The 24,842-nt window shown below is 38.7% G+C and overlaps 2 protein-coding genes and 1 long non-coding RNA gene across 6 annotated transcripts in view; 1 reads left to right on the top strand and 2 right to left on the bottom strand.

Moving 5' to 3' along the window:
* The first annotated feature begins 82 nt into the window (after positions 1-82).
* On the top strand, positions 83-24,025 carry nsun4 (NOP2/Sun RNA methyltransferase 4). 2 transcript variants are annotated; one of them, XM_079614137.1, is made up of 7 exons: positions 83-280; positions 376-749; positions 833-987; positions 1,085-1,245; positions 1,964-2,088; positions 2,674-2,823; positions 23,287-24,025. In XM_079614137.1, coding segments are annotated over exons 1-7 (1,059 nt in total). In that variant the 5' UTR covers positions 83-187; the 3' UTR covers positions 23,288-24,025. The 2 variants fall into 2 exon arrangements, with proteins under 2 accessions (XP_079470263.1, XP_079470262.1); XM_079614136.1 differs by lacking the exon at positions 23,287-24,025 and having other exon boundaries at positions 2,674-6,307.
* LOC306999459 overlaps positions 7,688-24,842 on the bottom strand; it is a 65,114-nt gene continuing 47,959 nt past the window's right edge. Inside the window, exon 6 of one of the 3 annotated variants that reach the window (XR_013797857.1) lies at positions 7,688-8,697. This is a non-coding gene — a long non-coding RNA (uncharacterized lncRNA). Of the gene's footprint in view, positions 8,698-23,589; positions 23,720-24,842 lie in introns of those variants that run through there. The other 2 variants (XR_013797858.1, XR_013797859.1) reach the window with 2 other exon arrangements.
* On the bottom strand, positions 9,766-16,866 carry dmbx1a (diencephalon/mesencephalon homeobox 1a). Its single transcript, XM_079613793.1, has 5 exons — positions 16,679-16,866; positions 12,721-12,887; positions 12,432-12,610; positions 11,925-12,324; positions 9,766-11,408 (listed from the first exon to the last, which is right to left on the bottom strand). Exons 2-5 carry the CDS (start codon positions 12,872-12,874, stop codon positions 10,990-10,992), a joined length of 1,152 nt encoding a protein of 383 aa, XP_079469919.1. The 5' UTR covers positions 12,875-12,887; positions 16,679-16,866; the 3' UTR covers positions 9,766-10,989.

Below are 24,842 nucleotides of genomic sequence, written 5' to 3'. Positions count from 1 at the left end.
TTATGTTTTGTAATATATTGATGAATAAAAAAACTAAATGTCGTTTGTTTTATATAATCACAGGTAATCACTTGTATGCGCGAAAATCACAAAACCAAAAATCCTAAAATATATATATATAACAAAAACAAGCTAGGAACCAATGAGGAGAAAAGCGTCGGACGGACGCATTTGATGATACACAAACATGGCAGCGTACGTATGCACGATATTTTGTATAAATAAATTCAAAGTCTCGATTACATTTATTCAGCGACGGTATCGAGTTAAAACAAAATGGGTGAGTAATGAGTTTGCAGTGCTTTTTAAATTAAAACGAAGGTGGCAAATGAATATCTTAAAATGTCCTCGTCGTCTTCTATATTCCATTTCTAGGCAGCAACAAGGCCCAAGTTTCCATCTACTGAACTTGCTCTGCACAACTTTGACACAACGTACAGTATGCAGTTTAAGGACCTGTGGCCCTCTATTCGAGTCGCCATGCTGTGTGAACAAAAGTATGGAGCACTGATAAACAGTTTCTCTTCAGAACCTCACATAATCTCAGATTTAGAAGCTCAAGGTTGTAAAGATTTCATCAGTGTGGGCTTTTCCAGTAATGAGGTACATCAACATTCACAGGAGGACTCCACAACCTCACACAGAGATTCAACAGAGCTGGAACCGGCTGCTCTTCAACACAATATAAGTCTTGATATCAAATGTCTTGTTTTTCCTCAAGGAGACACATCTAGATTTAAGCCTGCAAGGTAAGATTTACAAACCAACAAAAAAAATCAGTTATTCTATCTTGTCCAAAGTTATGTTTAATATACATGTCTTATTAACTTAGACCTGACAGCAGCGGTTTATTGGGATATTACCTTCTGGATGCTGCTTCGGTGCTGCCTGTACTAGCACTGGACGTCCAGCCTGGACACACAGTGCTGGATCTGTGTGCGGCTCCTGGAGGGAAGACCCTTGCTCTCCTACAGACACATTCAGTCGGTATGTAAATGAACATCACCAAAGCTTTATAATGGAAGAGATATAGGTCTTCATATATATGATATAATACAATATACCTGTTTGTTCCCCGTTTCAGATTATCTATGGGCGAATGACTTATCAGTTTCCCGCACAACACGATTACGCAGGACTCTTCAGAGCTACGTGCCTAAAGAGTTACGGAATGAAAACAAAATCCACATCTCATCCACTGATGGTTTGCAGTTAGGCCTGACTGAGGAGAACCGCTTTGACAGAGTTAGTATGAGGCAAAATGTCTGGAGAAGAAGCAACTGTATTATCAAGTTAAAGCAGAATGCCATGTTGAACTGACTTGTGGTCAGTGTGGTTTTTATTTTAAAGAAAGCAATGCTTTTATTCTGCAAGATTGCATTACATTTATCAAAAATGACATTTATAACATTAAAATATTTTGAATAAATTCAGTTCTTTTGAACTTCTATTCGTCAAATAACCCTAATCGGCATATTAGAATGATTTCTGATGGATCATGTGACACTGAAGACTGGAGTAATGATGCTGACAAATCAGCTTTACATCACAGGAATAAATTAGATATTAAAATAGAAAACAGTTTTTTTTTAATTGTAAAAATATTTCACAATATTATGTTTTTACTGTATTTTTGATAAAATAAATGCAGTCTTGGTGAGCATAGACTTATTTCGTAAACAGTCTTGCCGATCCCGAGCTTTTAGAACCGTTGTACTTTAACAGCAACAAATATTTATGCATCTGTGACTTACATTGCTACATTGTCCTGTCCTTGTATGTCGTGTGACGTCACAAAATATTCTAAAATATCTAACATCTGCTTCCTGAACCCTGTGGTGTTCTGATTAAAGTATGTACTGTATTTCTGCCAAGCATATGGCAACAGCACAAGTAGTATTCCAGGCATATCTGGGCATTGTGCCTTCATTGTACCTTCCTTTCATCTTCCATCTTCTCACAGGTGCTTGTAGATGTTCCCTGCACCACAGACAGACACTCTGCAATGGTGGAGGAGAACAATTTATTTACGAGGTCCAGGACCAAAGAGAGACAGAAACTCCCACTCTTGCAAACACAGCTTCTTGTGTAAGTAATTTGTCTTAAGTGTGCAAACAATAGGAAAGAAATTGATATCTTTTTTTAACAATATACACTCACAATATACCGTTTAAAAGTTTGGGGTCAGTAATTTTTTCCTTTCTTTTGTGAAAGAAATTAATACTTTTGTTCAGCAAGGATGTATCAAATTTATAAAAGTGATAGCTAAGATTTATATTGGCATATTGTCAGCATATTAGAATGATTTTAAAGGATCATGTGACACTAAAGACTGGAATACTGATGCTGAAAGTTCAGCTTTACCCTCACAGGAATAAATTATATTTGAAAGTATATTAAAATAAAATAAAACATTATTTTAAATTGTAATATTTCACAATATGACTTTTTTTCTGTATTTTTTTATCAAATAAATTCAGGCTTGATGAGTGTAAGAAACTTCTTTCAAAACATTAAAAATAGTAATGTTTCCAGACTTTTCACAGAACTATTGTTGACTACCATGACTTTTTAAGAATATTTTTTTGAATGTGTTTTAGGGTAATAAATGTGGATGTTGCATAAAGACTGACTGAGAACTCGCATTAATCTGATATTTCTTTCTCTGCCCAGGGCTGGGATGCAGGCCACTCGCCGTGGTGGACACATAGTGTACTCTACATGTTCCCTGTCCCAGCTGCAGAATGAGTGTGTGGTGCAACAGGCCATAAGTCTCGCTCAGGAGGAGCTGGGAATCACAGTACAGGTTCAGGACCTCAGATGGTTCGCTCAACGCTTTTCTGACACTTTCCACTTTGCGCCACACTTAAGTGTCGGGGAGCTGGTATTGCCACACCTCTGTGCCAACTTTGGACCTATTTATATGTGTAAATTACAACGAATAAACTAGCCGGACATTCAGATATTAGCGCACATGACAGCGTCACACCACTATTGCTGCAATAGTGCACCCTAGTGACCAGACATGGAACTTTCTCTGAATATAAGGCTCTAACTAATGTAACCAAGATAATAGTGAGAATCATGTCATTGTTATTTGATTATCATTTTTTTTTTTTTTTAAGTTTAATCTGACATTATAATAGTTCTGTTTTTCCCTTTTCTCGTGGGGAAGTTTAATGCCTGTTCATTTCAAAAACAAATGAAGGTTTACAAATAAATAGAAGTACAGCATCTATCCAAAGTATAATTGAATATGCAATCCCTGTTGAGTAGGACAGTGAAAAGCAGAATCCATTATTCCTGCCATAATGACAAATCAACTAAAATCAAATCAAACAAATCAAGAATAGAGCAATGGTTCTAAAAATGTGAGAATCCTATTCATTTATTCACGTGTTCTCAAGTGTGGCCAATAGGGGGCGTCGACGAACCGTTATCGAACTGATCTGACCGTATGCATGTCTGCATGATTCAAAGAAGAAACAGTTCTGTGTCTTCCTGTCATGCAGATTACCAAAACATGCTGGTCTTCATCATTTTACAATTATCTTAAATATATGTATTCATGATAATGAAATTCATGATGTAGGCTCTTAAGTGTGTTGTTCACAGGTCTGTTATACGGATGCGTAGTTCACATGTATCATGTCCTAGCTAAACTTTTTTTATTTTCGGGGAAAGTGTGTAATTAAGATATAATATAGTCACAATTGCTTTCAGGTTTTACATTATTTTTGAATACTTTCAATCTTTATGTAGTCTCTCAATTAATATGAGGCCTAAGCGCTGAATGCGTGATAATTTTCGGTAACACTTTATTTTAGGGTCCAATTCCCTCTATGAACTAATTGCGTATTATCATGCATACTAGGATATTGGCTGTTAATCATAAAGCACATATTAATGCCTTGTTTTGCATGACCATATTCTACTTCCCTTAATCCAACCCAATACCTAAACTAAACAACTACCAACTACCTACTAACTATTAATAAGCAGTAATTAGGAGTTTGTTTTAAAGAAAATAAGGTCACACTTTAGCCTCAGTTTCACATATCAGAACACTACAGAATCTGCTTGAAATTTTGTATCAGCTGTTCACAAACAATATACGTGTGTATTATATACAGACAACAAAAGGCGTTTTGATTTGAGTGTTCTGTACTAGTGTTTGTAACATTGATTTTAGGGATAAATAATGTCATGGGCAGCTCTTATGAATACGGCATGGGCTGATGTGTCTGCTGCACTTCTACACCTAATGTCAGCGCTCCGAGTGTGTGTGTCGTTTAGATTTGGCATCAGAGGAGTGTTTTGTTTTCTGGTAGCGTATAAAAGGTTCAATTTTCCCCCAGTTGTCCATGAACCTTGCGTCTATTCTGGGCAATGTAGCATGAAAAGGTGTGCGCATTTTAGGAAGAGGGGCTGACGAGAGCCATCGACTCCCCGCTATCATTAAGCTGCTCGGAAACTGTTCCATCGGTGCCAGAGTCGAGATTGGCCGAGCAGTCGTTTACTCGCCGGCTTCTCGTTGAACATTAAGGACGCAAGAGGATACTAAAATGGGATGCTTTCCCCTCGTTTTCCCCTTCGCCTTTTATTCCACAGATGAGTGCAGATAATTTTCTGTGCGATTGTGAGTGATTACTGTATTACCGCGGTAATATAGGGTTATTTGGGAATGCAAAGAGAATTAATGACACATAAAAACTATTTTTGCATTGACTGCCTCTCTCGGCCGGGATATTTCTCCATGCCTGCATCTTGTGATTACCTAAACGTATTGTAAATATGTGTTTCCTATGGGCTTTTACATAAATTTACATTTTTTAACACTCAGGAGACAGAGGGACCATTAGGGACGAGTTCTTTTCATCTATACGTTTTATTCATTATTGACTTTGACACTGCTGAGGATGCTGGCATCTGATCATTTGGCGAGCACCTTGCCAATGATGTAAATCGGGTGTAGATCTTTGTAATGACAGAAACATGTCGGGAATATGGTCCGGACGCCGAGGCCTTATAATGACGGAATCTCAGATGTCCGTCGGTGGGTGGAAGTCATAACTGCTTCCCATGGAAAAGGCAAACACGGGAAAAAAACAACAACTTATGATTCAATCACACAGCTTCTTGCCAAAACTTCTGTGAAGTTCGCTTTAAAACCGCAGGGCTCCTTCACAAGCTTCATGCTCACCCTTTTGACTTCATCATTTGTATGTGAGATTAGTGCACTGATTAATTACAGTTAAACAGACAGTTCACCCAAAAATTAAAATTCTGTCATTTACTCGCCCTCATTGTCAGTCCAGTATAACCTTCTTTCTTAGGCGGAACACAGAAGATATTTTGGACAATGAAAGTCAATGGGATTCAGTGTTGTTTTTGGACTTGGTTACACAAACATTCTTCAAAATATATTTTGTGCTCCAAAGAAGAAATTAAGTAATTCAGGTTTTTAAACAGAGTAAATGATGACACAGTGAACTAACCCTTTAAATGATATGCGTTCTCTCTGGATCAGTAAATTCATCCTATGACAATAACTTAACCTCTGTCACACTATATTTCTGAGATCAATTGTTTACATGCCAACCGGCCCCAGTCCTCCTCACACCTTCTGATGTAAGATGACATGGATATCAGTAGATCTCTGCACTCCATGTTTGTTCTAATGTCCACAAGCTGTTAACACCGTATTCACATAAACGTAACGGCTGACCTTAGGCGCTTCAGTGATAAGGTATCTGATTGTTGTAGGTGTTGTGAAGCTCTGGCCTTAGGCGTATCCCACTGCTCGGATATCTGTGGTGTGAGTCGCATATCTTAAGAGCCCAGCATGAGGCCTCGGCCTCAGCACTCACTCTTCAGACTGTGGATCAAGGGTGGACTGGCCTCGGGGAGTTTTCATAGGGACCAGATGTCGAAAGCCAAATATTTTTGTGACTTAATTATACAAATATTTCATTTTTACAATTAAATGACAAATATTTAATATTTTAAAATATAATTTTTATTTCATAGTGAGAATTTTAAATATACCACCAAAAATGTTTTAATCAGTGTAAAAACTATTTAAGACACATAAAGGTCGAGTGAAATAAGTGTCTAATTACAAAATGCAGCAGACATTAGTTTGGCTGGATTTATCTGATCAAAAATAAGGTAAAACAGTAATATTGTGGGGAAATTATTACGATTTCAAACAACTGTTCTATTTTAGATTTTAAAATGTAATTTATTCCCGTGCTTAGTTTTTATTGTTATCAGTTTTGAAAATGGTTGTACTTTCCTATTTATTTTTTTGAAAACCGTGCTAAACTATTAAAATTTTGCTGTAAAAAAGAGCATGATGCATTTGAGCATGGATGCATTCAATTGATCAAAGTGACAGTAAAGAGTTATAGTGTTACAAAAGATTTCAAATAAATGCTGTGCATTGCTGTTCACTTTCCATTCATCAAATAAACCTTAAATATATATATATATATATTGGTTTCCACAAAAATATTTAGTAAAATCAATTGATTAAGAAACGTTACTTCAGCGCCAACTCATAATTTGACACTGAAGACCATCATATGTGACCATACATAAGATTTGAAAATATATTTAAATAGAAAGTTTTTAATCAAATAAATGCAGCCTTAGTGAGACTTAAGAGACCTAAGAGACTTCTTTCAAAAACAATAAGAATCTTGGTAACACTTTTTTTCAAAGTGTCCTTGTTACATGTTAGGCCTACATGTATTTACTAAATTTATAATAACAACAAATTAGGCATAATTACATGCATATAACCCTAAACCAAACCCTAGTCTTATACACTAACCCTATAGTAAGCACATGTGGCCTAGTTCATTACTATTACTCAATATAATAACACTGTATCAGGGACACATTAAAATAAAGTGTAACCAAAATCGTAGTTTTTCCGCCAGTGTTAGCTGTGGTCCAGTCCACTGTCCATCTCTGGGTGGATCCGATCATTACTGATGCGACGCAGCATTCAGATAATAACAGCTAAACATTCTGCTGAAGCAGCGTTCACGAACCATCCCATGATGCTTAGCGTGAATTACCACACCATACATCTTCCCGCTTAATCTACCATTAAGAAAATAAATCCTCGCAGGCAACGGCCGTTTCAATACATTTTTTTTTTTTTTTTTTTGCCGGGGATTGTCTGCTTTCCTTAAGTCTCGCACAGTAGCGAAGTGTCTCGCCTAACTCTCAAGTGTCCGGTGGAGACTTAATCCATATGACTGTGTCCTGCATTCAAAGAGCGCTGAGCTTCCCTCCGCATGCCCACAATGCCACTCTCCCCGTCTGAAAGGTATGTGTAGTGTGGCATTGATGTGTAATTACGTGTGACTGAAACAGCGCTTTGGTGACAGGCTCTGGAGAGCTGCGGTTGGCTTGGGTGAGCTCTCCCCAGAAAAGAGGGGTTTTCTTTGCCCTTAAGAGGATTAAGTGGGGTTGTGATAACAGAGGGATAAAAAGGGGAGAATTGAATCAGAAAAGAGAGCTGGGACCAAAGAGGGCGACCTCTCGCCAGCGAGTTCAAACACCTGTTGTCATCGTCCTGTCATCAGCGATTCAGCGCTTTCTCAGCTCACTTTTTCGCTGTCCCTTAAAGTAACCATATAAAATCAAAATTAACATTTCTTATTTTTTTAATGGAATAATGCAATCTTTATTATAAATGATGTATCCGTGCACATCACTATTCATGTGCCCTCGTGATCTTTAACCAAAATAACTTCCCATCCCTCTTGCTGTGACGCATCTTTTCTGATGACGTGTTTACTGGCGCGAGGGCGGGACAACCTGTCACTCAGATGACATCACAGCAATAGCAAACCACAACCATCCAATCAATTCCCGTGGACAAAATCAAGTCCCACCCTACTTTTATTTTCTCTTGTTATTGAAGCCATTTCACTCAGATAATGAAGAAAACTATTGCAACTTAAATTTCATGCCGACTTTATTTAACAATCATTTAAATACTTTGGTTCTCACTATTAACTACCTATATTAACTATGACTTTTGCTTCTATAAACTCCTAATTACTGTTTATTAGTAGTTATAACACTGTAAAAAAACATTGCTTTAACATTTACATTACATTACTTTTTAGTTTAATGTAATTTAAGTTGAAACATCCAACTTGATTGTATTTAAATTTGAGGCAGCAACTTTTTTTATATGAAGGTAATTAAGTTTATGTATTGGGTAGGATTAAGGGATGTAGAATATTATGGTCCTGGAGAATAAGGCATTAATACTAATAAACAGCCAAAATCCTAGTGAAGTGCATGCTAATAGGCAACTTAATAATGAGAATTGGACATATCTAAACTAAAGTGTTACCAATATTTTATTTAATATTTTCGAACACTTTCTTTTAGGTTTAGGTTTAACATAACAGTTGGCATGTTCAGTTTTTTCCCGCTAATTTCTGAGTGAGCCGTATTGGTTTCCAGGAGTTCTTTGATGTGTATCTGAACAATGTGCTGTTAGAGAGATTTACCTCAGCTGACAGCTTGGAGAGTATGTGGCAAAATTGCAGTGCCAGCGGGCTAAAAGAATGCTGGGAACAGGATTAGGATCATATTCTGGCAGTGCCTGTCACTTCCTCAATGGGCTGGGGTTCCTTATGGTGGCAGCTTTCATTCTCCATGCAGCTAAAACCAAAAAGGAGAGCATGAGGGGAAAAAAGTTCTGATTGAATGGTACACTGTGATTTTTGTGGTACGCATTCTCGAAGTACATTTTGTGCTTGTGCGTGTCTGTAAAGGACTGTCTGACGGTGACACCTGATTAAACACTAAGGTGAATTTAGAAACCGCTTAATAATTGAATTGGGATGCTGCAGAGCTTAGAAGTAGTAACTATTTGTTTTGGTACTGTGACATTTAAGTTAATCATTTAAATTGCCGGGCATAGAACAGGCTTCATTTGCAAGCAAGCAATTTAATGCCTGTGCCTTAAATCATACTACACGATTAACAGAAAATGCTTCTCTTACCACGCCGAACTCATTACACGAGTTAGTAAAGAGAACTTGACCTTGTTGTCACATAATCTGTGTCAAACCCCTGGGGGTTTGTTTTTGCTCTGGAAACTAGATGCTATTTATTTACACTGTTGACTTGCTGGAACCTTTAACTGACAAGTTAAATGTGCTGTTTGCATGTTGGTGTTAATTTTTTCGTAATGAATCATACCGCCCTCCCATGTGTGTTTTGATCCACTCAAAAGGTTGAATGTTAGAACGCATTACAATCAGCTGTATTTAAATATGGCATAAGGCACTTTAAAATGCAGTTAGCAGCCCCATCAAGGGCACTGAGAACATGGTGGCGGGGTGGCATCAAGCCTCTGGTAAAATACACACAGAGGGGGAGACCCTCTTTATGTGAGCAAAGGGCTTATGCATTTTGACAAACCACACTGTTTAAGATATAATAGCGGCATAATCACGGCCCCAGGCTGTCATTCTTCAGCATAATGGCCTGCTTATTCATCTGGGATGGCTTATGTCCCCACAACGATTTTATTTCCCAAGATTACCTTGTTTTTTTGCCCTCCTCACTTTCATTTCCTTGTTTTCTGCTGTTCTATCTTTTAAAACCAGCTCTCTTTTTTTGTCTTAACCTTTAAAATTAATTGTTCAGTTTAGCATGCTCACGGTCTAATTTGGATTGAATGTGGTATAGGATAAGCAAGAGATGTCGAAGCAATGTTTTATTGAAGTTTTATTTTACAAGTTTTTAAATCTACAATTGACATAGGGAAAGATGTGTATACTTCTGGAACACTCTCCACCAATATAGGCTACAAATTCACCACTTTGTGTGATGTTGTGAGTGACTGTATATTGATGTTCACAGTGACAATGAAAGAGTTACATAGACGACCAGACTGTATAGGTTAAATAATCTGGGGGAGACGCAGACGGGCAGTGCGGCCCACCCGGTACAATCTTACAAAGGGACAGCTACCAGAATCATCACAGGGTTAAAATCTTCTCAGTCTAAAACATAGAACTTTTACATTTGCCTTACCAGTAAACATTTATAGATAAAGACTTTGTATTTTACATATTAAAATACTTTACAAACACAATGAGAGCTCAGCACTGAGATGGAAAGAATGAGCAGAGAATAGGGGGAGAAAAGCTGCCATACATGGAAGTGCTTTGCTTTCGCTTTCCACTGGAGAACTTTTCCTGTTCTGGACTGTCTGGCATTCAACCACTATTCAGCATTGTTTCCTGTTGCAATGTAAGCACTAGTTTTCTTGAGAGTACTTTCCCTCCGAGTGTTAATATGGCGATCTCCAATGATATGCACGGTCTATAATTGCATTTCTTCCTCTGCCCGAGGCTACATGTAATTAAAAGCTCTGCATATGTAGTCAATGAAATCATTTCCTCATTACCCAACCATCCCCAATTTACCGTGGTTAAATCCTGACCATTAAACAGGTTAGATTTAATTAATCTATGTAGTTGTGCAAGATTTACATTTTACAAGGTAATTTGTGTGATGTGTAATTTGAGAACCGCCATAATTAAATTAAAAAGTTATTTTCAGATTCTGGTATATAGTGCATGCAGCCGGCTGAGGTCCTCTCTCCAAAAAGTGCTTATATCAAACATCTACGCCCTTCCAAAACATATAAATAACACTAAATCTAATCCAGGGCCTGTCTGTCTTTTTAAGCACAACAAATGTAATATCCTTCATCATTTCACTGCCTGCCTCAAAATAACAAGCCCTCTAATATTTGCAAATGAGTTAGAGATTTGATTTGCCTCTCCTGAAGGCAACTTTAGTATTCAGGAGAACCTCAAGACACCCTTTTTATTTTATTTTTTTTAGTCCAAAGATTGACTCTAACTTGAAGTCCAGGTGGCATGTTGGTAGTGGTAGAGAGATGTTCCCTTGCTCAGGTAGTTTTCAGATTCCTGCTCAGTTGGGCAGCGTGTCCAGGCCCAGTGATGCCGCGTGCTGCTTGGCCCGCAAGCGTAGGTTCTCAATGCTGGTGGTCTTGCTGTTGTGGTTAGGAAGGCCTCCAGAGGTCTGCATCAGGGGGCTGTTCCAAACTTGTTGCGCGTGGTGAGATAGAGACTGATAGTAGGACTGGCAGGGGAGGGAACCCAGGGGCGCTGGCATGTTGACGTTCATGCCCAGGTATGGTATAGACGACGGGGCCGCCATGTCGAAAGACGGATAGTGAACCAGGTTGTTGGTGGCGGCCATGTGCTGGCGAAACTGCTCCTGCAGACGGAAGAGGCTGAGCGGAGACGAGGAGTACGAGTGACTCTGAGAGATCCCGCCAGTCACCCCGCTAGAGGAAGATGAGATGGCCGGGGAACCAAGAGGAGAGTCTAAGGACACAAAGATGGATTGTCGAGATTTAGATTGGAACCATAGTATCAATTCACACTATTAAAAAGAAACGTTGATGCCATAGAAGAACCATTTTGGGAACCCCCCAAAAAACCTTTCAGTGAACAGTTCTTAAAATAACCTCTTTTTTTTTCTTAGTGCGCAAAAGAACATTTTAATAATCTGAACCTTTTTTTTTTTCACTATAAAGAGCCTTTTGTGCAACGGAAAGGTTCTTCATGGGACCCTCAATACCAATAAACCTTTTTGTTTAAGTAAAACATTTTTTGGGGGGGGTTTGCCTTTATTTACATAAGACAGTATAGGAGGACAAACAGGAAATCCTATCGGAGAGGAGAGGGGAATTGGACCAGGAAGGGACCTCGACCCAGGACTCGAACTCGGACTGCCCCGAAGTGCATCCGCACTGTATGTTGGAGCACTTGCCTACACGGCTATGGCTCCAACAAGAACATTTATTAAGAGTGCCAATATATACAGTAGCAAATACATACCTGGTTTGGGGCTGAGACGTTTGCAAAGAGGGGAAAGGTTTCCAGGTGTTGGTTCTTTCTCAACCTTCAGATCTTCTCTGTGCTGCTTTATCTCCTCCTCCTTGTCGGTTGCGTTGTCCTCTGTGGCCGACTCGCTGCCTGACTGCTCTGCCGATGTTACGTTAAGCTCAACACTAAGTTCTGATGCCAGTGCATGGGGAGCTGCCTCTGCTTCCATAGAGGAGGAAGAAGAGGATGACGAAGGTGGCTGGTTCTCAAGAGCTAGGTTGGAGGGGGCATCATCCTTATCGCTTGTTCCTATGGCTCCGTCTGTCGAGACGTCTTTCTGCTTCTGCAGTTGCTCTTTTTGGAGGCTTCGCTGCTTCTTACGAAACTTTGCACGGCGGTTCTTGAACCATACCTGAAGACCAAAAGACAATTTATAGATTTGACTCCTGACTTATTGATGCGTATCTGTGGACATTCTAAACTTTTAAAGACCAGTTTAAAGGTGAAATTAATTCTTACCTGCACACGTGCCTCAGGTAGGTTGGTGCACATGGCCAGGCGCTCCCGCATCACAACATCTGGATAGTGCGTTTTCTGAAACGTCTTCTCCAAAGCCTCCAGCTGCTGGGCCGTAAAAGCGGTGCGACTGCGGCGTTGTTTGCGATGTTGAGAGCCGTAGCGAGCCTCGAGTATGATATCTTGAAATGTACAGCCGTTGGAAGAGAAAAGACACGGCATATTTAATTCATTGTACAATCACAATAAATGTGTGCGCTATATGGGAGAGGGAGAGAGGGAACGCACTTACCAGCCAGTCTCTCCGCGAGGGTGAGCGCGTGAACGGACGGCCGGTAATCAGGCGCGTGCTGCGCTTGTTGCGCCGCCTGTTGATGCAGGTTGTACATGGCGCTCAAGGAGTTCATGGCGTGGAGAGAGTATCCGTTCACTCCGTAGTGTTGCATGATTCCACAATATCTGTAAAATAGCAGGATTGCGAGGATGTTATAATAACAATGAGCGCTTTTCCCATTTGTTAACACACTTTTTTTTTAAACATTCTATGGTGGTCTAATCTCCTATATTGAGGCCTGACATAAAGGGAGTCAGAATAAAAGGTTGGGGATCTCAAAGTAAGTTTTCTTTTTGCATGCAAGCGTGTGTAGACTATACATTTGAACGGGGTTTTCGAACGGTTTAGGAATCACAAAAGTTAGAATCCGAGTTCGAATAGAAGTCTAAATAAATGCTTTTGAACAGAAGTCACGTTTCGCGTGAGGTGATTACCATAGCAACATTATGTGAGCGACTTTTCAATATAGCCTATGCAGCCTACTATGGACTAAATAAATAAATAAATATTTAATTATGATATAATTCCTTAGTGTAATAACATTATTTTTTGACGAATATCTTTGTCAATTGATATAATTGATACTTTGGTGTCAAGATTTGCTTCACAGTTGGTTGTGGTGGCTATAAAATTAATAATGGAATTTTCCTCAAAATGCCTTAAAAGATTTAGCGATTAATTCGCACACTGAGATGATCATACATTTACATCCTTAAATTAGCCATTCATGTATGCCTATTACAATTATTAAAACAAATATTTTAATCAGCATCTTGCTTTTGTCATATTTTGATTATATTATGTATATAATCAATCAATATGGTTGTCAATCTTATAGTGAGAGTGTCAAGTAGCGCTTTTGGAAATCCGCTTATGAGCGGAACTGTGTTCATTAATATCCAATTATTGTTTTGTCCAATCCATTAGTCATACACAAGGAATTAATTGGTGCAATTATCACTTGTTTACCAAATGAGCTCCGACTTATGCTTACTACATTAGATATATAATTTCAGAGGCAAATTACCGTGGCAAATCCTTTAAAAACAGTTGTCAATGAATCATTGATTGCTTTTAGTGAGATCTACTTTTAGCAGTGAACAAATGTTTCGATAAAGATGTTATTCTACCAGTTTTGTAATCGAAAGTTAATTTAACCTGTGCTACTTATAATAATGCCTAAATGTGTTGGGATATTTTATTCTCAATATTTAAAATTTACTGATTTGCATTTGAGTTTTAGTGCCCATGTTTTTCAGTCATTTTTCACAGCCCGTTTAAACTTTTCATAGATAAAATGAAAGGCTCCAGGACACGATTAGATATGTATTAGTATATAGAGGTGTTTGACAGGCACGGATATCTCCGAGGTCAATGCAGTGCGAATTATTAAGAGAGAAAGTATATAGCCTACTCCAGCACATGCCGGGTGTCCAGGGACTTCTAACAGCCTCGAGTTTTAAACGAAATTGTATTTCCAGCCAGCACTTAAATTGCTTATTATTTATTTCGATTGTAGCCAACATTAAATTCATGGGACAAAATGTCTAAAACAAGTATAATTTATTTAAATCATATTACATTAAAATCTTTGACAACATTCGAAGTTAGACTATTTTAAAAGAGCAATTATGTAAAAAGTAAAAAATAAAGTAGAAAACTCATTGCAAGTGTTTTGTGATAATACATTTTGTGCCGTTTCAATAAGATGCGTACAGCACAGTAGGCTACACAGGACGTACAGTACATTTCCATATTTTAATAGTAGGCCAACATTATTTAAATCAACCAATGTCTATTCGTTCCTCGGTTAAGTTTTTAGCAATAATAATAATCAGTACCTATTTAATTTTCTAACCTATTATTATCATTTTAGCATTTTTATCATATTTTTGTTTCAAGTAGGCTATAAATTAGGCTACATACAGATTGTATAAGTGCCTTTTATTCTTTGGAATAAAATGCCTGTCTGTCTTCTGTAACCGGCCATTGTCCTTATGTGCATTTAGAACTTACGGAAGCAAGTTTGTCTGGAAGATTTGTTTAAAGGTTTGCATTTGCACTTTTGCTGTCTTTGCCCGTTTTAGGCCACCAAAACGCGTGTAGCCTCCTCAGCGTGGAAGCTTGTGACACCCGGACTGCCCATTCCCAGACTATTAAGTCAGTGCAACGTCTGATGAATGTGATCAGAGGGCAAGAGGGAATAGTTTAATTCGCTTGCACAGAAGGTGCTTTGCTAAACATTTACTTTTCTCCCCCAAGTATTTGAATTGAATGGGGTCCGTTTCTCTCCCTCCCTCCTCTCGCAGCCCCTTATCCCATCGCCCCGGGGCCACGTTTTGGCTGAGATGTATGGCTTCTCTGCGGGTAAAATATGCATGTTGATCCCCATTTGGGTCCCCGTCTAATGGAAGTGCAAATAGGTTTCGACTGTGGAGACCTCCATTTATCATCACCGCTGACACGGACGGACGTACAGTGAGCTTAGGCCCGTGTGTGTGTGTGTGTGTGTGCGCGTGTGGCTTCAAGAAATGCTCGCGCGCGTGCTTTCCAACCAATATGTGTCTAAAGATATGTGTTAGGCCTATATCAACTTATGTATTTTACTTTTAGTTTAGTTCATTCATTGTCATTCCATGGATGTTGTAGCTTACATTTGCCCCAAAAACACTGTAAACGATCAATAAATACACAGAATAGGCTTACACACATTTTCAAAACAGTAGGCTAATAAAAACGATCAATGCAATAGAGATTTAGTGCGACCAAATAATAATAGGCCTGATAATGTATCGTTTAACGTTCACGTTTGCGAAATATTCGTTCAAGCGTGTGAATACTTGCTAAACGTCAAATTTCGCCACAGGCCAGCTGATATTTAGCACAAAGGGCAGCTTATTTTAATACTGTGTCTCGCTGCTATTGTACTCTGTTCATCCGCCTGTTACTGCTGCGGGCAGTGTGACACTCCATGCTTCGATTATTAAAACCTCATTATGCAAATTGGCATGTACAGTGCAACTTTTTGATCCGACTAAATTAGGAAAAATGTTAACGTTAAAACCCCATTTGACCCGGGGGGACTATTTATCGTGTCTCGCATGACATAGGTTTTATATTGTCACTCATATGATATATTTGTATCCATCACTGTCAAAGGCCTCCAGGTTTTTCCCAATACTCCATTTCAAAGTTGAACTATATCCACTTGAAATGTATTTTAACAGAATTTCAATGTAATAATTATGAATTGAGAAAAATAATAGTTTTATCCAAGTTATGGCACTATACTGTGAAATCAAGTAAGCTAAAAAAAAGAAATAACAAAAAAGTCAGACCGCTGTTTTAGCTCATGTTTAAAAATTGTGTTTGTATGTTTTGTCTCTTTCACACACAGGCTATGTTTAAGATTATTTTAAATTATTATCATTATTTTACTCTGGATTACAACTATAACATCTCAGAAAAAAAAAAAATAAGGACATTGGTAATGTACATTTAAAATTTAAATAGGCCTTTTTGAAGACTAAAGAAAAGTTGAGGAACTGCCCGCTTTTATTTAAGCTATATTTCAGACAGCCTATTACTGAACTGACACATTAAAATATTTCTGTTGTGTTATTAGTTCATGGCGTAATTATTTAGCATATATAGCCTACTCTTAAGGGTTTTTTTTTTCTTTTCTTTTTTTGCAGCGATGCCATAAGAACCATTTTTGGTTTCCCAAAGAACATTTCAGTGAACGTTTCTTTAAAAAATATATAATTCTTAGTGTGAAGAACATTTTAATAATCTAAAAGAAACTGTTTGCACATAAATATCCTTTTCTGGAATGGAACGGTTTCGTGGAAACACCAATGCCAAGAACCTTTATTTTTAAGAATGTAAACAATTGCATAAACAATTCGTTTCTTACCTCAGTCTTGTCCTTTATCCAGTGTCTCACAGTGTCACTTGATATGTTGTTGCTTGTAGCACGGAGTATTTCCCAGATGTCCTTATCGCGTTTCTCAAAGTCTAAGAGCCCATTCAAATGTATCCGCTAAGTATCAAGCGCCTCCAAATCGTTCCCTGCGCGCTCTTCTCAGCACATTGCGTCCATCTATTGACACGAGCTTTGAGGAGGGATTTTAAAGAGCTCCGCGTAACAGCAACGAGGCTTGCTACTGGTCCTTGAAGCTGTCAATCAAAGCTCGACGGTATTTTTCTGGCTGCGTGTGTGTGGACTCCGAGCCAATTGACCATTTACTTAGAAGTCTTAAATCACAGCACTAATGTCCACTCACAAGCACTTTTGCTTATAAACAATAATACCATAATGTGAGAATAAACAGAAAATACTGCCATCGGGTGGGATTAAGAGTTTAAAGCAGGAACAACATAGATAGCTACGCCTATAGTTAGATAGACGGTGATGGCAAAGAGTTTGATTATGGACAAATAAGGCATTAAATACATCGTGTTCTCGTCCTAAATTTTGTTTCGTAATTTTAATGAGGTTTTTAGGTCAGGAAGATGTTTAAAAAGAGCGAACAAATATTGCATTTGACCGTTTACATGGAGTCGTATTGTTTTCTTGATTTTAGGATTTATCATTAATTAAAGTTATGCAAGAACCACAAACAATTTTCTCGAAATAACAGCAGATCGCTAGAAATTGACTATTTTGAACTCTGTTTTGCCAAACTTAGTAAGTGTAAATGCCTAGTATGCTTTCTCACATTGTTTTCACGCATTGACTACTTTTAGCCTACTTCTTGAACATAGGAATATTTCTATAAAGGTCACAGTCCCAAGACTTTTTTTTTTTTTTTTTACAAACGAATATCTCATGCATTGGTTTTGTTTGCTTTTCGGCTTTGTCATGCCACTGCAGGAGAGACTGAAGGGACTTTAGAGATCTCTAATAGATGCCAGGCTACTGCCTTCACAATCTCTCCCGGCCTTGAAGGATTTGGGTGAGGATAAGGGGAGACAAGACGCTATTTCAGCCTCCAAAAAAACCTCTGTCTTGAAATGACTGCCGGTAAGAGGATTAAAACAATAATGCCCTTCTCTTCTTGAAGGGTTTTTAGAAAAGATTTCTTCTCTCGGAGCAAAACCGTTTAGGTTGGAATTAAGGGCAGCGCAAAGTAGCCTTTTAATGTAAAGCTTGCATAATTTGTTAAAGATGCTCGCAGAAAAGCGGGCCAGGGTGAAAATCCCTAACTGAATTTTATCTCTGACCATAGTTATCATCTAGAGGAATTTGAAACGAGTGGAAATTGAATGAAACGGAGTAGTTTGTCTCTTTTTACACACATTTACTGTCGTTTAAAAATGGGTGTTGTGTCGAATGCAAGATTGTCTTGGCAATGTATGTGCTCAGATGATGAACTGGCTAAACGCATGGCTTATAGTCTAAATTATGTTTCTGTTTAATTTAATATTTATTATAGGCAGCAAGAAATCAAGCGATGCTAAAAATCAAATCAGTATGTAGCTATAACATTCATAGTTCATTCATTAGTTGCTCGTATAATTGATCAGTTAGTGTAGAATAATAATGAATTTCAAAAGTTTTTCTAAGCTATTAAAATAAAATAAAATTATATACATAAATTTTATACATGTTAAGCAAGCAAGCAAGAAAAGACCACATGAAAATTAATAATATAAACAATTAGCCTATTTGGCGCATTAACAAATGCATAGCCTAAAAAAAAATCTATAATAATAATAATTTATGTAGAGATTTGCTCATTTAAAAGTAGGTTAGCCTATAAAAAAAATCAAGGCTATTTTTGTTGCCATTATCAAAGACGCTTCATATAGCTAGCCTACTTATTATTATTTATACATACATACATACATACACACACACATTATATATATAATGTACTATAAAAACCAAACCTGTGTCCTTTCCCATCATTTTCTCCCCACTTGGTTTTTTTATGGTCTGAGAAAGAAAGAGGATTAACTTGTGAACCGATGGAAATAAGAACTTTAACGGGAGGTAAATCTGGGCAATGTCTCTTTGTGAGAAGCGTTTCTAAAGCAATTAAAGTGAGAAAGAATTCCTCTCAGCGCCTCTTCCTTAAATCTGCTTAAACGAGGACTACTGTCCAGCACATCTGAGGGCTTTAAATGCCTTCCATTTAAAGTGCCACAGAGAGAAACCCACCTTTAGAGCTGCAAAAGAAGCCCTCGGTCCAGTGTTACTCCAAGTAATTGTGTTTTTCTTTTTTTGGCACTCCAATTTCATTTTGCTGCCCTCTCGTGCGTATGTTATCACGTTTCTATTTCTTTGCTGGATATAGCCATTTATAACAACAGCATTTGCAATGTAAAGTCTCCGATTATACTTGGAATCTGACATTGAATTTACTAAACCGACGAGAATTTATCTCAAAATAATTTTATTTGTGGCGAATCCGGCTGCTTTTTACAAAACGAGGGATGATATCGTATAAACGAGTCAATCATCGCTGGCTTTTATTTAAACTTCTGAATTTAACACTGTCCCGTAGCTTTAGCAGGAAAGAATGAAAAAAGGCATTTGGTGTCAAAACGCGAGATGGTTGTTATTAGCTAATTAATAGACCTAATGATGTTTCTGCAACTTCATGAATACATTACGTTTGCAATCCACAAAGCTGTAGCCTCTCAGGCTCAATCCAAGGGTATTTCAGCATCTGTTCTTCCCAGAGCAATTAATCATTTTGATGTATGGCTTAAAATCGACTGCTTCCAGGAGACCTTTTTGACAAGAATAACAAAGCAATTTGCCAGGAGCCATCTCTTAGACACGTTATTAGCAGCACCTTCGTCTCAAACCCGTTTTTTCCTTTTGCTAAATTAGATACCTGTATTAAAGGGGCAGTGCCACTTTTTAATTTATTTTGATTTCTCCACACAGCTCCACTGATACCTCTGGAAATCGCATCATTCGTGACAAGATCCCAGGATCTTCTTAACAAATCCCCATGCTAAAAGTTTTTGACCTGTCAGTTCTGTCAGAAGCTGTGCTGTGCCCCTCTTATTCTCTCTCGTTCTCCATCTCTTTACTGTCTTCAGTCTCTCTTCCCCCCTTGTATTTCTTCAATCTCTCTCTCTCTCTCTCTCTCCGTCTTGCTCACTTTGGCCCGGATCCTCAGCACAAGGGGCCCCATTGTATAGTCCTAATCCAGAAGCAACACAGCTTTAGCGACATGGAGGGATAAAAGGCCCATCAAGCCCACAACTTTATGGGGGCAAATCTCTACCTAATCCCTCGCTTTATCTAAACAAAAGCCCCTCTCTCCTAATCCACCTTCACTGCAAAAATAAAAAGAAAAGGAAAAAACAAGAGGCGCTAAAAAAAAAAAAATCTCAGGCTTGAGTTGAACTGTGAGTTAAGAACCAGGAGTCATTTTCCTAAAGAAACTAACCGCTTCTGACAAGCTTCTGCTACTGACATAAGTAAAAATGAAGCCCGTGGACACAGTAGAGAGATAGACGGAAGAATAACTAAAGGTAAAGGGAAGTTCCGACATACAGCCAGTGTTGGCTTAATCTAAAGAGACCTCAGATTACACATATTTTTTCATTTATTTTTTTATGTCTTTATTATCTTAGTGCTCCAAGTCAGTCAATCAATAAAAGTCTTTATTTCGAACTTCTGCACAATCAGAATGAGTTCAAATGTCTTATGTCCATTTATAATTTCTCATTATTAAATTATTATTTGATTAAAATTAATATTTTCCCATGCTGTTGTAATCGTAGTGTTGCTAAGCCGTTCATAATTAATAAGGCGCTTTCATTATTTCAATAGACTGGACTCAGATGAGGTCATTATCCTCAGTATGGGTGCTGTTGGCTATAATTGGGTAATTAAGGGAATAAAGTGGCTGCTCTTCCTCTTTAGTGCTTTGATGACTATTGAGTGAAAGAAGCAGCTTCTAATAAAACACAATGAACGGCAACCTGCATGAATTATTGGCAACTCATTTATAATGTCTACCACCTTCAGGGATATTTATATAGCTGTAGAGAACCTGTAGAGCTGGGAGACACATTTTTCTGTTTCGTGGTGGCTTTTGAAAGCAGATTTTTGCCTGAAAGCACTATCCTAATAGTTAAAGCTAATTGGCAGAGGCATGAGCATTTTAAGGCACCCGGTCAGTTTGATTATATTGATGATCTGACATCCTGATATTTCAGCAGCAGACAGCTGTGGCGTGGGTTTGGCGGCATTCACAGATCACCTCAGATATGTACGATTAGTTGATCGGCCCCTGCTGCTAAAAGGGATTGGCGCACACTCTTAATACAAGCAAAGTCCTCTTTCAGATAAAAAAGATGGGTTCAAAAGTTGCAAATCTGCCCTTGATAACAATACGCTTCCCCATTAACTCCTTGCCCCTGAGTATGGATTGCTCTCCGTTGCACGACTACAACATCTGTCTTTACTTTGGCAAATCCCTCTGTATCAGCTCTGGGCTTTGTCCTATCAGTCAGTAATCTGGCTCTCAGCACTCTATGCGTATTGAGGCACTTTGGCGAAGAGGTTTAAAACATGACCCAGGATTCGCAATAAGCGGACTCCCTGCTTCTGACTGAAGTTTTCATCATCCTCTCAATGAGTAGCTTTAAGAGGATACCTGAGAAGAACCCATGGCACTTCAGTCATAAGCACCCACATTGGATCCGTGCTTGGCGGTCTTATCCTTTAAGAAATGAAATAGTCTCATAACCTGTTTCATGAGCGCATTTTTGCAGTTGTAGATGATGAGAAGCGATCGAGCCGGCAGGGGGGCTGATGACTGCCGTCCACACGACCGGCTTTAATGCGCCTCCGGCCGAGAGAGTAGACAGTGACTAGAAGGCGTTTGCGTCATCAACGCGTTACATTACATAGAGCAGAAATGCCACCGTCTGTAAAATGGCTAGCTAACTGCTGGACCTGTTTGATGCATCAACAATGCAGTTCTGTTTGATGAGCTCTTCACAGGGGTCCCCATTTAGACCTTATGGCAGTGTCTCCCTTTGGCACCCACACCTTAACGGAGCTAATACTCTTTTAATAGCGTAAACAGAGAGAACAATTGACTCATTAGAGAGTCAACTAGGCAAATCCGACACAATCTATTGAAAATGCTGGAGAGGGTGTATCCAGCATTAGCAGCACCTGGAAAGCCCAGATTTGAGTTCTCTGATAACAGTAATACTTCCTTTTCTCCATTCAGTCCCAAAGCGTAGTCGAACCACCTCCGTACGGGATTACCTGGCCCCACTGTAAAATGTTTTTTTTTTTTTTTGCAGTATGGCTGCCTGATGCTTAGCCTCCCACAATAAGTATAAATCCTCTTCTTCTGTGGGTATTACGGGAATGAGCATAAGGGATTGTGTTATTGTTGACCCATAATCTGGTTTTAACTCCTTGTTTTACAAATGGCCCTTTTAAAAAGCTTTCCCACCGCCTTTGGCATTGTTAAAGCTCCTGGTCTGCATTTCCTTTACATCTTGCTTCAGAGCTTTATTTGACTTGTACTATAAATGTCTGCTGCATTAAAACAGGATTCCTGCATTCTACTGAATTGCACTGAGAAGTGAAAATTTGTGGGGGGATTTTGTAATAATTACATGATTAAATCCGTGTTTGGTTCTATGAGGTGTTGTAGTATGCAGAAATATTTGCATGTCAGTATTTACTCACCCTCGTGTCGTTCCAAACCTGTATGACTTTCCTCCTTTTGTGGAGAACAAAATAAAATTTGAAGAATGTTTCAACCTTTTCTGTCCATACGATGAAAGTCAAGTGGGGTTGTCTTTCATTGTATCGACATTTTTTTCAAAATATCGTCTTTGGAAGAAATATACATTAAAAAAGGGAGGAGTGTTTTGTAGCAAGACATAAATTATTTTTATATTAATGTGGACACTTTTTAATCACTGTTTCGCATTATAAAAACACATGTTTAGATTAATCTGATAGCGGAGTGATGTGAGAAAAAAAACACGCATTGAGCTTCAAACATGCTTTTACATATGCATGCATAAGAATATTCCCTTATTGGAATTGGCATGCATGTCATCTGTGCAAACTCTACAGTATCTGATATCTAGCACTGTGAGAGATCTCATACATATCATTAGCCAATTTGAAAGTGAAATAGCATTTTTGTTTTGCTCTCTTTTCCTGAAAGAACTGAGCAAATTTTCCTTTGAGACCCATCGACTCTGGCCAAAGCTATTTAGCGGTAATCAAGATGTCTTGATAGACTTTCAATGAGAGCCATGCTATAGAAACCCCTCATCTCTTTCTTATTAGGCTAATTAGCAGAGACGATTGGAAAAGATAATTTTGGGCTGAAAGACTCTATAAGAGGGTTTAAATGGCCTAAAGAGGAATGATCAATGCTCATATAAGGGAATTAAATCATTTATTTCAAGACTAATTGTTGATTTCACCCCTGACCTTGCTTCATTTAGCAGTTGAGTGCTGTTTTTTTGTAACTGGTGCATTTGATCTTAGATTTTTTTTCTTCTTTAATCTAGAAACTCTTGCAGCTTCACAGATTCTATGCAGTCTTTCATTCTGGAACAGATGTGAAGTGACATGTGCTACGGTCACTGTAACCAATAGTTAATGAACGCTGGTGATCAGTCATCAAGGAATTGGCACTGTGCCCTCGTCCCCATCCACACCGATGCGCTGATCCAGAGCCAGATTGGTGGAGATCACCGTGTCCAAGGAACCTCCTCTCTCTGCATCCGTGCCCGTGGCCCGCTTCTTATTTCTCCTCCCCGTGATGGTGAACAGAGTCTTGCTGGGCCCAACTGCCCATGTAAAGAGGTGGGCTGGTCCGTCCCAGTGGGGTGGGAATGAAGTGACAGTCCCCCTCAGTTGCTGGGAGCTTGTCAGGGCCTTGTTAGCTCCTCCACCTCCCCCTCGCCTCCTGCTTCTCTTCCCTGGTAATCCTCCAACACTCTTCCCCAGCAGGGAGGAGACGTAAGGACAGAGGGAGGGCCAGAATTAATGGACATGTTTGTTTACCTATTTGTCCTTGACATGATCAATTGATCAGGAGGCTAATTCACTGCCTCCGTGGGATCATTAAATTTCCATTTAAATTGCAAATGGATTTCTCCCCAACCTCCCCAGACCACCACCTCTATTTATGTACTCGCATACACACTTCTCTAGTTTTTTTTTTCTTCCTGTTATCCCCTCTGTTCTGTTAAATGAAGAAGGCTACACTTAAAAATAAACTTTCCGAAAAGCGGTTTTCACAGCAATGCCAATGAAGAATAATTTTGGGTTCCCCAAAAACCTTTCAATGAACAGTTTCTAAGAGAACAAAGAGAGTTTGTGGGCAAAAAAGTCTATTGCCACTCGTCAATATTGTAGCGATGTATAAAGCGTAGCTCACACAGGTCTCGCTTTCAAACCGAGCAGCTTTCTGTTGGTCAGTGTGGAGAATTTGATTGACCAAATTTAACATGAGCGTACTCAATCGCATTCGTATTGAAATTACTCAATTTCGACTGAAATTTTATAGAGAAACTGTAAAGGACTGCACCTTTAGTTTGAGGAATATTTGAATAATCTAAATAACCTTTTTCCACTGTAAAGATCCTTTTGACCATTTGAAAGGATCCATGGATGTTAAAGGAATTTATGGAACCACAGATGTCAAAAAAGAACTAAAAGTGTAGCTTGCAAAATGTGGCTAGATTGATTGGACTATCCGATTTGCTAGCACTTCTTCTGATAAGAACATGAATGAAGAGCATTTCCATGATGCCGAGATCATTGTGGTACTGTATTCTAGTTCACAAACCTCAAAAGACTGTGTGTGTGTGTGTGGGCATAATGTATTGCCATCTCTCTTTCTTCATTTAACAAAGCATCCCTCAGGAAGAGGGGCAGTGAATAGATCTGTTCAACTCATTTGAAAACATCAGTGGTGATAATTACCCGTATCATGAAGACGTCAGTCATTTACCCGACAGTTAATTTGCTTTTCATGGCAACCTCCTCAAACGCTCACACACGCATATTTACACTCAGTCATCTATAACGCGTTGAGAGGAAAATGTGCTAATTCCTC

The sequence above is a fragment of the Phoxinus phoxinus genome, assembly GCF_949152265.1.
Source record: "Phoxinus phoxinus genome assembly, chromosome: 5".
Classification (NCBI taxonomy): Eukaryota; Metazoa; Chordata; class Actinopteri; order Cypriniformes; family Leuciscidae; genus Phoxinus; species Phoxinus phoxinus.
Note: the sequence above shows the minus strand (reverse complement) of the source record. Positions and strands in the feature narration are given on the sequence as shown.